This window comes from Hemiscyllium ocellatum, chromosome 3, assembly GCF_020745735.1.
Source record: "Hemiscyllium ocellatum isolate sHemOce1 chromosome 3, sHemOce1.pat.X.cur, whole genome shotgun sequence".
NCBI classification, from domain to species: Eukaryota; Metazoa; Chordata; class Chondrichthyes; order Orectolobiformes; family Hemiscylliidae; genus Hemiscyllium; species Hemiscyllium ocellatum.
In genome coordinates, this window is record NC_083403.1 from 19,894,435 (window position 1) to 19,909,716 (window position 15,282).

Genomic DNA, 15,282 nt, shown 5'->3' on the forward strand with positions numbered 1-15,282 from the left:
ATCTGGTCAGCATGGACAGGTTGAACCGAAGGGTCTTTTTCCATGCTGTACATCTCTATGACTCTAAGTAGTTCTCAGTGTAAATTTGAGAAATAAATTGGCTATCTATGTCTAAGGAGCCATGATAGCTATAACAGGCTGAATGGTCTCCTTCTGTGCTGTATGATTTTAGGATAACTGTGCTTGAAAGTTATTGAACAGGAAAGTGACTGAGTGAGTGAAATCAATCGTGTGGCTTATATTGACTCATCAGTGAGAGGTGGAGATAGGGAAAGCAGATAGTTGTATGCAGTATGTATGTCTGCAATAAAATGTAAAGCTGGTGCACCTTTTTTTAAATAATTCCTAAACTTGATGATAGTAATGAGATTGTGGAGAGGACTGAGGTTGGGAGCAAAGGTAATCCATGAATCCCAATCTTGTATTTTTGAAGATTGGCCTTGATCATCATAATACTTCGCTTTGGAGTAATAGAAGCTCTGGGAGAGACCAAAATGAAATTCTAACATTTGAGAAATAACTTGATGTGTTTGAATCAGGTACATGAAATGGATTAATGATATTGTGATTGAAAGGTAGGTATATTAGATAGATGAGAAAACTGCTGGGTAGATGAAAAGAGGTATTTCTTTTATCAAGGACTTGTCTTGGAATTGGTTACTGGTGCAAATGTCAGAATACTGATCAATTAGGAAGCCACTAGTTTTGGAAGGCCATGCATATTTGGGTAAGTTGAGATGAAGAAGGGTGGCACATTAGTTATGGGTAACCTGTTTCCTCAGATTTTCTTGATTATATTATGGAGCAGTCATTCAGGATTCTTGAAATTGCAGCATACTTTTTCCTTTGTCTGCCATCCCCAGGATTGATGATTGGTAAAATGGGACAGCATCAACTGCAGAAACGAGGCATCAATAGCCTGGATGGTCCCCTGACTCATCTTGTTCTTTGGTGGTATACCTGTGAATTGTATATAATCCATTGAAGGATAGTAGTTATTATTCTGACATTATGGATTTTATTCATGAAACCTCAGCTCAGTTTCTAGAGTGTTATGTATACAAACCAGACTTGCCATGGGGAAGGTTATGGGGTTGTGGAAGTAGTTAAGATCACAGAAAAGCAGGGCAGTATTGATTTGAGAGACATTGAAAGGGGACAATGAGTGGGAACACTTGACTGAAATGGAAATTTGTCAGTGATCAAAGCCTTCAAGGCCAGAGCTTTGAAAAGCACAATACATGTGCAAGTTCTCAAGATGCATTTTCTACTTTCTTCACACAGGTTTGGTTCTGTATCTGAGAATGGAGTTTATGAGTCACCTATTGCAGACAAAGGTGTGAGATTTAATGTTATGCTAGCAGCCCTTACACCAACAAGGATTGCCTTAATATTTCAGGCTTTGGGAGCAATGAAGGTAGGTACATTTTTCTAACAAATTTGTCAGATCTACAAAGTAAAATAGAAGAATGGTAAAATAGTGCCATCCACCTCATATGTCCTCAACCCAACAGTGGTGCATAGTGCTGTCTCTTTCCATCATAGCTGGTAGCTTAAAGACTATTTCTGAACTATTAGTGAATTGAATAGCTCATGTTAAGACAGTTTCTCAGTCCAAACCTCTGTTAATTGTAGGACCTCGCATCTTATGGTTGTTTTCACGGAACCATACTGTTTGCACTTGGTGCATAATTTTACAGGACAAAGCAACATCATCTTGTTGAAGATCAACCCTTAACTGAAAAAATCTGGGCAAACAGACTGAAAACAGTATCAAGCATTTTGAAGAAGGGTCACTGGACCCAAAATATTGCTTCTGCTTTCTCTCAACAGATGCTGCCAGATCTGCTGAGTTTCTCCAGATTTTGTTTTTGTTTCAAGCTACCTCCGGAGTCTTTTATCATTGGTCATGGTAAAAGCCCATCCTGTTTACTCCTACCTCTGCTTGTGTGAAAACACCTGACCCCTTTGACTGAGGTCAAAGACAGAACAGCTTGTAACATAACCAAGGAGGCAAAAGTGAGGACTGCGGATGCTGGAAATCAGAATCTAGATTAGTGTGGTGCTGGAAAAGCACAGCTGGTCAGGCAGCATCCAAGGAGCAGGAAAGTCGATGATTCGTGCAAAATTCCTGATGAAGGGCTTTTGCCCGAAACGTCGATTTTCCTACTCCTCGGATGCTGCCTGACCTGCTGTGCTTTTCCAGCATCACTCTAATCTAGACCCCAACATTACCAAGGAGTCCTACCTTGCACCACACGTGACTTTGGAATGCATGTTTATGAGTTGAGCAAAGTCATGCTAGGAGCCTTGACTGACTGACATAGCAATGGATCCTCTGGTTTCTTCCCTGATTAATTGAACATTGCAAATTCTTTTACATTGCTGGGAGTTTGTGTGGACAGAGACTGGTTGTTTTTAGTAGTATAAAAGTGATTTGAAAGACTGGTCATCCTGTGCATTACTGTGTTTAAAACTCTGCATTAGGACTTTAAAACACAATTTTAATGAGATAACGACTACACAAAACAAGAAAGGTTTGCTTCAAACGGAGACCATCACAATGTCATAGCTAAACATAAAAGCAATTAAAATACTTTACATGCGCATTAATAAAACAAATGAGACTTTGTTCAGGATAAACTATTACTAGATAGATTGGATAAAATGATAGAGCTGACAGAAATAAAATGATTATTTTGCTTTGGTATTTGCCGGAGAGATAGAACAAGAGATAGACATTGGATGAAAAGATGAGTAATGCGATCGAGGTATTTTAAATGTTACAGAAGGATGTATTAAATAAACTGGTCAAATTTGAAGAGGATAAAACCTTAAGTTCAGATGGATTACACATCTGCATTTAAAAATACTCCAGGAAAGACATGGCAGATACTTAGCAGACCTATTAAATAAATTCTTGGGGGAGAAATGTACAATATCAAAGGACTGGCAGGGAGCTAACAAAGTATGTATATTTAAGAACGGGAATAAACTTGTCCAGGGAATTGAAGACTTATCAATTTAATGTCTGTGATAAGATAGTGAAGATCATACTAAGGGAGGGAATACAAGTACATCTGGAGAGGAGCCCATTTAAAATCCATGTTGACTATTATTCAAAGTGAAAATCTTGCTTGCTCAAAGAGAGTAGATAACGGTGCTGCAATCAGTGCAACTTTTCAGGATTTTCAAAAGACCTTCAGTGAAGTTGTCTGTGATAGACTGATGAATAAAGTCAGAAAATGTGAAGTCAGGGGATCAAGGGCTGAATGGATTAGCAGTTGAATTCAGCACAGAAAGCAAAATGTGGGAATAAATGGTGATTATTGGTGTTCCAAAAGGATTTTTTTAGATTAGATTAGATTATTTACAGTATGGAAACAGGCCCTTCAGCCAAACAAGTCCACACTGACCCTCCGAAGAGCAACCCACCCAGACCCATTTTGCTACATTTACCCCTTCACCTAATACTACGGGCAATTTAGCATAGCCAATTCACCGAACCTGCACATTTTTGTTTTGGACTGCGGGAGGAAACCTGAGCACCTGGAGAAAACCCACGCAGACATGGGGAGAATGTGGAAACTCTACACAGTCAGTTGCCTGAGGTGGGAATTGAACCTGGGTCTGGTGCTGTGAGGCAGCAGTGCTGACCACTGTACCACCCATAAAGATTTATGGTAGGAATACTGCCATGCACAATTTACATTAGCAATTTGGAGTTTGGAATATCTCTTAAAGATCCCCAGCCCCTCAAATGCTGCTTTTCAACCAATTTGATTCACTCCACATGATTTCCATATGCCTAGAGGCACTAGAAACTGCAAAACCTATGGCCCTCAATGGGAGTACTGAAGATGCAAGCTCCAGAAGTTGCTGTGTCCCTAGTCAAGCTGTTTCAGTACAGCTGCAGCACTGGCATCCACCCAACAATGTGGAAAATTGTCTAGGTACGTCCTGTAGACAAAAAGCAGGAGAGATCCAACCTAGCCAATTATTACCCCAAGAGTCCACTATCGATCATCAGGAAGCTCAAGATGGTGTCATCAACAGTGCTGTCAAACTGCATTTGCTTAGCAATAATCAGCTCACGCTGGATTCAGCTCGGACCACTCCCCTCCTGATGTCATTATAACCTTGGTTCAAATGTGGACAAAAGAGCTAATCTCTCGAGATAATTTGCCAATGATTTAACCGAGTGGGATATCCAGGGGTTGTAGCAAACCTAGTGTCGATGGGAATGAGGTGGTAAGGCACTGTGCAAAGTATTGCCATACATAGCAGTACAAAGGAAGATAGTTGTGGTTCTGGGAGGTCCATCACCTCAGTTCCAGTTCCTCCAGAGCCCAACCAACTTCAGCTCCTTCATCAATGATTTTCCCTTCATTTATCAGAAATGAGGACGTTAACTGTGAAATCACCAATATTTCAGCACCATTTGTTGACTCCCAGATATTGAAGCAGTTCATGTCCAGTTTGAGCAAGACCTGGACAATATCCAGACTTGGGCTGACAAGTGGCAAGTCACATTTGCACAACAGAAATGTGAGGCAATCACCATTCCCAACAAGAGAGAATTTACCTATCACTCCTTGATATTCAGTGGCATTGCCATCACTGAATTCTCCCACTAACAACCTCTGGGAGTTACCATTGTGGGTTGGTCAAGGGCTAGGAATCTGACAGGATAACTCCCCTCCTGACTCCCCAAGGCCTATCCACAGTCTACAAGAAGCAAATCTGTGATTGATTACTCCCCACTTGCCTCGATGAATGCAGTTCCAACAACATTCAAGAAGCTTGGTAATGCCTGACAATCATTATCATCTAAAAGGATAAGGTAGCAGATATTTCTGGGAATGTCACCGCTCTAAGTTTCCTTCCAAACACTCACCATCCTGACCTGGAAATACATTGCTGTTCCTTCAGTGTCTCTTGGTCAAAATCTTGGAACTCCTTTCCCAATGGCATTGTTGCGGTATTTACACCGAATGGACTGCAGCGGTTAAAGAAGGCAGCTGGCCACCTCCTTCTCTGTGCTGCTGCCCAGCCAGCATGGCCCACATCCCATGAGTCAACTAAAAAATATAGTGCTCCATCTTCCCATGATCGTTAACATCCCTAAGACTTTTTCCATCTGTTATTGAAATCAGTACTACCCAGGGTTCTGTATTGGAACAATCAAATAAAAGTAGAATACATGAGGTAAAAGTAAGAAATGCTGGAGAAATTCAGTAGGTCTGGCAGCATCTGTGGAAAGAGAAACAGAACTCATGTTTTGAATCTAAGTAAGTTCTGAAGAAGAGTCCCATTGGACTTGATGCTCAATCAGTTTCCCTCTTCACAGATGCTGCCTGAGATTTCTACTTAACAAAGCAGGGCTGTTCCTAGAAATTGCAAACGTTATTGTTGGAGTTCAGTTCTGCCATTTTTGTCTTCCTGATCTCACTGAATATCTACTCAGAACACTGATCCTGCAATTTCTTATTGATGCTAACAGCGGAGATGTGAGTGACTTATTGAGTGTGATGAGAGTCTATTATGTAATGAGGTTGCTGGGACAGAATAACGTTGCATAGGTGGTGTGGAGGGGCACATGTGAATAGATGTTTCAAGATGGAAAGACCTATTAAGAGAGTAGTTAGCATAGTATAAGAGATCTTGGACATCACGAATGGGGGTAATGAGAAGTTATGCTGAATCTGTGTAATCTCTACTAAAACAAATTTTGAGAAGATTTGTAGCTCAGGTTGAGGTTCTGGATGTAGGTTTGCTCACTGAGCTGCAAGATTCATTTTCAGACATTTCGTCACCATACTAGGTAACCTCTTCAGTGAGCCTCCGGACGAAGCACTGCTGGTGTTTCCTGCTTTCTATTTATATGTTTGGAGTTTCTTGAGTTGGTGATGTCATTTCCTATGATGATTTCATTTCCTGTTCTTTTTCTCAGGGGTGGTAAATGGGGTCTGAATCAATGTGCTTGTTGATAGAGTTCCGGTTGAACCTCAGCGAGCAAACCTACATCCAGAATCTCTACTAAAGGACAGTTGGCGTGTTAGCACAATTTTAATCATTATTCTTGAGGAAGGAATTGAGGCCCTGGAGATGGTGCAGAAGGTATTTAGAAGAATAGTTCTAGGGATTGGGGAATTCAGCTACAAGTTAGGTTGGAGGAGCTGGAATTATTCTGCTATAGAAAAAGTGAGAACTTCAGATGCTGGAGATCAGAGTCGAAAAGTGTGGTGCTGGAAAAGCACAGCAGGCGGTCAGGCAGCATCTGAGGAGGAGGAGAATTGACGTTTCGGGCATAAGCCCTTCATCAGGGAGCTGAGAGGTAAATAGGAGGGTGAGGGTGAGGTTGGAATCTGTCCTTCCCACTTATTCACACTCCCCTATCAACATCTCTCTGTTTTCCCCTCCCACCCGCATCTACCTGTCGCCTTCCCAGCTGCTCTGATGCTGCCTGACCTGCTGTGCTTTTCCAACGTCACACTTTTCGATATTATTCTACTAGAGCCCAGCAGTCATGAGGATGCATGTGATGAATATCTTCTCAAAAAAAGATGAGAGTCACGCAGATTATCTATAAATTTATCTAAGCCTAGGAAGGCAGGGCAGCAGAATGATAGTTTCGGGGTAAGAATGAATGATGGCCAAGTTAGTCCTGTGATGGGGAATGAATGGTGGTATAATGGGGGACAAGGTGAGGAGGGAAAAGAGAAAAACGTTCAGGTTTTTGATAAAAAGGAGATTAAAAACAGTGGACTTTCAGAGGAATGAGACTGACTGATTTTCTCTACAAAGAAATGGTAAGAAGAATTGTAACATTAGTATGAATGAAGTAGGGTGGCACGGTGGCTCAGTGGTTAGCACTGCTGCCTCACAGCACCAGGGACCTGGGTTCGATTCCAGCCTCTGGTGACTGTCTGTGTGGAGTTTGCACATTCTCCCCATGTTTGCGTGGGTTTCCTCCCACAGACACAAAGATGTGCAGGTCAGGTGAATTGGCCATGTAAGGGATAGGATTTATGAACATCTGGATAGCAATAATGTGATCAAGGAGAGTCAGCATGGTTTTGTGAAGGGCAGTCATGTCTCACAAACCTTATTGAATTCTTTGAGAAGGTGACAAAGGAGATGGACGAGGGTAAAGGGGTAGATGTGGTGTATATGGATTTTAGTAAGGCATTTGATAAGGTTCCCCATGGTAGGCTACTTCAAAAAATATGGAGGTATGGCATTGAGGGGGAGTTGGAGGTTTGGATTAGGAATTGGCTGGCTGGAAGAAGATGGAAGGCAGTAGTTGATGGTAAAGGTTCATCTTGGAGTGAAGTTACCAGTGGTGCTCCACAAGGATCTGTTTTGGGACCATTGCTGTTTGTCATTTTTTATAAATGACCTGGAGGAGGGGCTAGAAGGTTGGGTGAGCAAGTTTGCGGATGATACGAAAGTCGGTGGAGTTGTTGACAGTGAGGAAGGATGTGGCAGGTTACAGTGGGATATAGATAAGTTGCAGAGCTGGGCAGAAAGGTGGCAAATGGAGTTCAATGTCGCTAAGTGTGAAGTGATTCACTTTGGTAAGAGTAACAAGAAGATGGAGTACTGGGCTAATGGTCGGGCACTTGGTAGTGTGGATGAGCAGAGGGATCTTGGTGTCCATGTACATAGATCTCTGAAAGTTGCCACCCAGATAACTAGTGCTGTGAAGAAGTCATATGGTGTACTGGCTTTTATTGGTAGAGGAATTGAGTTCCGGATGCCTGAGGTCATGTTGCAGTTGTATAAGACTCTGGTGCGGCCGCATCTGGAGTATTGTGTGCAGTTTTGGTCGCCATACTGTAGGAAGGATGTGGAGACACTGGAACGGGTACAGAGGAGGTTTACCAGGATGTTGCCTGGTACGGTAGGAAGACTGTATGAGGAAAGGCTGAGGCACTTGAGGCTGTTTTCATTGGAGAAAAGAAGGTTTAGGGGAGATTTGATAGAGGTGTACAAGATGATTTGGGGTTTAGATAGGGTTGACCATGAGAACCTTTTTCCACGTATGGAGTCAGCTATTACAAGGGGGCATAGCTTTAAATTAAGGGGTGGGAGGTATAGGACTGATGTTAAGGGTAGATTCTTTACTCAGTGAGTCGTGAGTTCATGGAATGCCCTGCCAGTAACAGTGGTGGACTCTCCCTCTTTATGGGCATTTAAACGGGCATTGGATAGGCATATGGAGGATAGTGGGCTCATGTAGGTTAGGTGGGCTTGGATCGGTTCAACATTGAGGGCCAAAGGGCCTTTACTGCGCTGTATTTTTCTATATTCTATGTTCTAATTGCCCATAGTGTTAGGTGCATTGGTCAGAGGGAAATGGGTCTGGGTGGGTTATTCTTTGGAGGGTCGATGTGGACTTGTTGGGCCGAAGGGCCTGTTTCCATACTATAGGGAATCTAATCTAACCTATTCCACTCAGAACCACATGAACGCACCTTTTATTTACTTGGGGAAGAAAAGTCTGTCTACATCTGCCTTAAAAAAATTAAAGCTTCTGAATCTACTGCCTTTTGAGAAAGGGAATTCCAAACATACTCATCCCTCTGAGAGAAAAATATTTTCCTCTTCTCTGTCTTAAATGGAACCCTTTATTTTTAAATGCTGACCCCCTAGTTCCAGATTCTCCCACATCTTTTCATCATACGCATTGTCAAGTGCCCTCAGAATCTTAACTTTCAATTAAGTCGCCTGATATTTCTAAAATTATTATGGAAGGGAAACGAAGATGGTATAATTTTACGCTGGGTTTACCCCACACTAACATATTGGATAGAGGTTGCAATGGTGTGTGTAAGTGTACTGAGTACTTTTTGCAGTATTCTCCTGATGTCCAGTTGAAATGCAATGTGATCATGCAAGATTGCAACATGGTCAACAAACTTTGCCAATGTCCAACCATATGGCAATGTTAATGCACTGTGTGTTTAGAATCAAGACAGCCATTTCCTTATTGGCAACCACTCCTGCAAAACCACCCTTGTCTACATCTGAAAGACATTAAGCGATATGATAAAACTGAAGCTTGAATTAGTCTTTTTTTTCTGTCCTGATACAAACCGTTTTTTTTTAAATTGATTCTCCTGCAGAAATGGTCTGTAATACAATTGTCCCAGAATGTGGACGTTGTGGTATAGCTTTTGGCTTTGTGCAGGATAGAAACATAGAAACCAGGAGCAGTTGCGGGCCATTTGACTCTTTGAGTCTGCTCTGCCATTCAGTCTGACCACAGCTGATCCTCTATCGTAATGTCATGTTGCCACTTTCTCCCCATGCATCCTGATGTCTCTTAAAATGTGAAAATATGATTGTCTCTTTCTTGAATATATTTATTGAGTTGGTATGAACCCTTCTGTGGTAGAGGATTTCACAGTCTCACTCCCCTTTTGAGGGAGGAAATTTTTTTCTCATTTCAGTTCTAAAAGAGAGTCATGCAGTCATAGACCTGCGCAGCCTGGAAACAGACCCAGTGGTCCAACTCATCCATGCTGGCCAGATATCCTAAATCAATCTAGTCCCATATCCCGCTAAACCCTTCCTATTCATATACCCATCCAGATGTCTTTTCAATGTTGTAATTGTACCAGCCTCCACCACTTCCTCTGGCAGCTCATTCCATTCATGCACCACCATTTGCGTGAAAATGTTGCCCTTTAGGTCTCTTACAGAGGAACCTCGATTATCCGAAGGACACGGGAGGGGAGTATTTCATTCGGTTAATTGAATTCCAGATAAACGAGTGCCGGACAACATAGTTTAGCCAAGCACTGGGACATTGCGATCTTGCCAGATAATCTGACATTTGGATAATCGGGGTTCCTCTGTATACCTTTCCCCTCTCACCTTAAACCTATGCCCTCTCGTTTTGGACTCCCTCACCCCAGGAAAAGACCTTGTCGCTTTATCTTATCCATGCCCCTCATGATTTTATAAATCTCTGTAAGGTTACCCCTCAGTCTCTGACGCTCCAGAGAAAACAGCCCCAGCCTGTTCAGTCTCCTCTTATAGCTCAAAGCCTCTAACCCTGACAGCATCCTTGTAAATCTTTTCTGAACCCTTTCAATTTCGCAACATCATTGCCAAAGCAGGGAGACCAGAATTGCATGCAGTATTCCAATACTGGCCTAACCACATGACCGACCAACCCCTATACTCAATGCACTGACCAATGAAGGAAAGCATACCAAATGCCTCCTTCATTATCCTGTCTACCTGCAACTCTACTTTCAAGGAAATATGAGCCTGCACTCCACAACACACCCCAGTACCTTCCCACCAAGTATAAGTACTGCCCTGATTCACCTTTCCAAAATGCAGCACCTCACATTTATTTAAATTGAACTCCACCTGCCACACCTCAGCCTGTTGGCTGATCTGATCAAGGTCTCGTTATAATCTGAGATAACCTCTTCACTATTCACTACACTGTCTATTTTGGTGTCATCTGCAAGCTTACTAACCATGCTTCCAGTGTTCACATCCAAATTGTTTATATCAATGATGAAAAGCAGTGGACCCAGCACCGATTCTTGTTACATACCGCTGGTCACAGATCTCCAGTCTAAAAGCAGCTCTCCCACCAACACCCTCTGTCTTCTACCTTTGACTCAGTTCTGTATCACATGGCTAGTTCTCCCTGTATTCCATGTGATCTAACCAGTCCACCATGGGGAGCCTTATTGAAGCCCATATAGATCACGTCCACCACTCTGCCCTCTCAATTCTCTTTGTTACTTCTTCAAAAAACTCAATCAAGTTAGTGAGACGTGAAATGGTCTACGCCATATCCTGTCTCCTCGTTCCAGACTCTCTAACTTGGGAAAACATCATCCCTGCATCTAGTCTGTACAGTCCTGTTGGAATTTTGCTTCAACCAGATTCCTTCCCATCCTTCTAAACTGTAGTGAATACATGCCCTGTCAACCCAATCTCTCCTCATAGACAGTCTTGCCATTGCTGTTATGAACCTTCACTGCACTCCCTCTATAACAAGTATATCCTCTCCTTGGTAGAGAGACCAAAATCGTACACAGTGCTCCAGGAGTGTTCTCACCAGGGCCCCGTAAAATTGCCATAATTCATTTCTGCTTCTGAACTCAAGTCCTCTTACAATGAAGGCCAATGTACCATTTGCCTTCTTGATAACTTTTTGCACCTGCCTGTCCACTTTCATTGAGTGGTGTAGAAGAACTACCAGATTCCTGTATGCATCCACACTTCCCAATGTATCATCATTTTCAAAATTATTTTCCTTTCTCTTTTTCTTGGTGAAATGTATAACTTCCCATTTAATCATGTTGTACTCCATGTGCCTACTCACTCAACTTGTCAAAATCACCTTGAAGCCTTGTTGCGTCATCCTCCCAACTCAATCCCACCCAGTTCCTTATTGTTAGCGAACTTGGAAATGTTGCATTTGGTTTCCTCATCCAGTTTATTTATATAACGTGAATATCTGGGGTCCAAGTACAAATCCTTGTAGTACCCATTGCTCACTTGCTGCCACTCAAGAAAAGACCCATTAATTCCCACTTTCTGTTTCCTCTTTGTCAATCAATTCTCGATCCATGCCAATGTATATGCTTTAACTTTGCCCACTAACCTGTTATGAAGGACCTCATGTGAATATTCTGGAACAAAAAGACTGATATCTCGTCCACAAGAGGGCAGCAAGAGTATTTGAGTATGGACTGGGTGGTTTCTGTATTCTTGCCCAAGGACTGATTACACTGTGTGTCAAATGTTCAGAGAAACATGTAATTTTCGTATACTGTTAGGGCTGCATAAGCCACGTGGTCCTTTGTGCCTGCTGTGCTATTTAATAAGATCATGGCTGATCTTCTACCACAACCCCACTATCAGGCCCATTCCCATGTGCAGTTCAAATTATAATTTAAGAGTGTAATCCATTTCTGATGATGTATGCTGCCTGAAGAACCATCAACATCGCCAAAAAAAAGCCAGTCATCCAAATACACAAAACAATTCTGTAGGAACATAAAAACCTCAGATCCACAATGTCTGCAGGTTCTTAACTGACGTCCTCCGCAAACAATATCCAGTATGATAATTGATCACTCTGACCATCCCAGCACTTGTCTATAGTGAAAACTGAAGATAGTGCCTATGTCTGCCACCTTTTCAGCCCGGGTTTACCTTCAATTACTCTGGAAGGGAAAAGTTTCTCAAACAATTCGAACAGTGGGTGAAACTAGCTGTCTCGCGCTGCTACAATGCAGTAAATCTATGGACAGTTTCCTCCACTAACAAGCTGCTGTCAAACCAGAATGGTGGCTTGCCTGTCCCACAAATGAGTCACATTGTGAAGGTTTCAGTGCCAGTGTGATGTATGTAGGCTGCATGATCCAATGACTGATGGATCATAACAAACAGCACGTCTTGTTAATTAATTATGTACAATCAGCCCGTGCTTGCAAGCCTCAGAAAAGAATATCCACAGAAAAGAATATGCTGTTAGAAATTATTTATTATATAATCTGGATGATGCAAAGTGTTACTCTGGAATCCAATTTCTGACCATCAGCCAGACCCACAGTTACTGAGTGATGCAGATATGTATTCCAGAAATTGCGTATGTAAATAGAGCGTTACGTGGCAAAAGGTATCTATATGTACATTGCATCTTTTTCAAAAAAGAGGAGTCATGGAGACAGCCATCTCTGCTACACCCCTGTGGTACCCACTCTGCCCAAGCAGAATCTTCCTGCCTGGTTTGGAAGTTAAGATTGATGGGTTACTGTTCTGGCTACCTCTCAACCCAACCAATCAGCACCCACTTCTCATGTTATATAAAAGGGTGTCCCTTTTGTTTAAGTCTATTTGTTGCATTCTATTTCTGACGAATGCAAAACGAAAACCTTCAACTTCTTTTTATTTTAGCAGTGTTTAAGATAATAGCTGCTGTAAGAGTGACCTCAACTTAACTGTTCTGTTTGATCCTCATAACCCCTGATTCCCTTGTTTTGCTTGAAGAGAATTCCACAGAGTAACTGCACTCACAAAATCATTCTCCCCTCAGTTTTGAGTGGGGAGACCACTCATTCTTAGACTGTCCCCTAGTTCGAGACTCTCCCACAAGGGGAGTATCCTCCCAGTTTCAGGTCCTCTCAGAATCATACCTTTCATTTTCTCATTCTTCTGAACTTCAATAGGTGTTGTACTATTCGATTTATTTTTGTACAATAATCCCTTCAAACCAGAAATCAGTAGCATGAAACGTCTTTGAATTGCTTCCAGTACAGAATACTCTTTCTTCAATAAAGAGACCAAAACTGGACCCAGTACTCCACAAGCAGTCCAACTAAGGCTATACAGCTGCAGCAATGTTTGACTTGTTTCCTATTCCATTCTCCTTGCAATAAATGTTAATGTTCCATTTGTCTCCGAACTCACTGGCTGTAGCTGCATTCAAACTTTTTGTGTGGTTTAAGTACCAGGACACAGAGATCCTTCTGTACAGTGGAGTTCTTTGACCCTTGCTAACCATACCCAAACTTTCATTCTGAGGCTACATGAACTCTCATGCAATAAAATGGTCATATTGAGAAAATGTTTGAGCAGCACTGCATTAGTCTTGGACCCATACTTCTTACCCTCAAATTGAATGTGATGTTCTATGATGTTAAGGTCATGTTGCCAAGAGGCTCATTTTAATATGAGGTCACAAGGCTCATTTATACTATCAGGTTGTGAATGAATCCTGGCTCGTTGCACATTACTATATCTAAAATACACTGTTCCCTGCTTGGATCTAGAATATGTGTTTTGAAGAAATACACTCCCGAATACACTCTATGAACTCATCTTCCAGGTTCTCTTTGACAATCTGATTTGCCTAACCTATATAAAAATTAACATCACTCTTGATTGTTCCAATACCTCTCTTACAAACACTTATGCATTATTCCTGCAGTGCAGTTAATGTTAGTCATTTCTTACCTCTGCTATGACTTACCTCTAACCAAACAGATTTTATAACTGAAGTACTGGATGAAGTCAGCCTTAGTTAATCAAAATGCCCGTGCACCTTTTCCTAGTGTCCTGCCATAGAGTCACAGAGATATATATGGCATGGAAACAGACACTTCAGTCCAACTTGTCCATCCTGGCCAGATGTCCTATATAAATCTAGTCCCATTTGCCAGCATTTGGCCCATATCCCTCTAAACCCTTCCTATTCATAAACCCTTCCTGATGCCTTTTAAATGTTGTAATTGTACCAGCCTCCACCACTTCCTCTGACAGCTCATTCCATACACACACCAACCTCTGTGTGAAAAGGTTGCCCGTTAGGTCCCTTTTAAATCCTTCCCCTTTCACCTTAAACCTATGCCCTCTAGTTTTGAATTCCCCTATCCTGGGGAAAAGACTTTGGCTGTTCACCCCATCCATGTCCCTCATGATTTTATAAACCTCCTCAGCCTCCGACGGTCTAGGGAAAATAGCCCCACCTATTCAGCTTGTCCCGATAACTCAAATCCTCCAATGGCAACATCCTTGTCAATCTTTTCTGAATGCTTTCAAGTTTCACAACATCCTTCCTATAACAGGGAGACCAGAATTGCATGCACTCCTCCAAACGTGACCCAACCAATGTCCTGTACAGCTGCAACATGTCCTCCCAATCCTGATACTCAATGCACTGACCAAATAAAGGCAAGTGTACTAATGCCTTCTTCACTATCCCATCTACCTGTGACTCCACTTTCAAGGAACTATCAGCCTGCACTCCAAAATCTTTTTGTTCAGGAACACTCCCCCAGACTTTACCATTAAGTCCTTTCAAACTATCAACTACCCTTGAATATTTTGATCCCAGCCTTGGTGATCTTCCAAACATGTCCCTGAAATTGCTGTTGGTGATAGAGATTTATTTCTGTTTGTACTATTAATTCATCCATTTTGTTATGAATGCACTGTACTTTCAGATATGGAGCTTTTACTTTTGACTTTTTGACCATTAATGGTATACAATCTGTCCCATCCTTCCATGCTCTATTTATCACTGCATACATGGCTGACATTGCTGTTTTAGAACAAAGAACAACTACAGCACAGGAACAGGCTCTTCAGCCCATCAGGCCTGCACGACACATCACGACTTTCTAAATTAAAAACTTTTTCCCTCTATGTGGTTTGTATCCCTCTTAATCATTCCTATCGTATTTGCTTCAAACGCTTCTTTTGACAGCACATTCCAGGCACTAACCTCTGTGTTGC

At 42.0% G+C, this 15,282-nt stretch overlaps 1 protein-coding gene across 3 annotated transcripts in view; it reads left to right on the forward strand.

Annotated features, from left to right (window-relative positions):
* Positions 1-15,282, forward strand: part of acoxl (acyl-CoA oxidase-like) — a 417,467-nt gene that overhangs the window by 44,896 nt on the left and 357,289 nt on the right. For all 3 annotated transcript variants that reach the window (XM_060848850.1, XM_060848867.1, XM_060848859.1), the window contains one exon: positions 1,285-1,417. In XM_060848850.1, the coding sequence (XP_060704833.1) occupies positions 1,285-1,417 (133 nt within the window). The remainder of the gene's footprint in view (positions 1-1,284; positions 1,418-15,282) is intronic.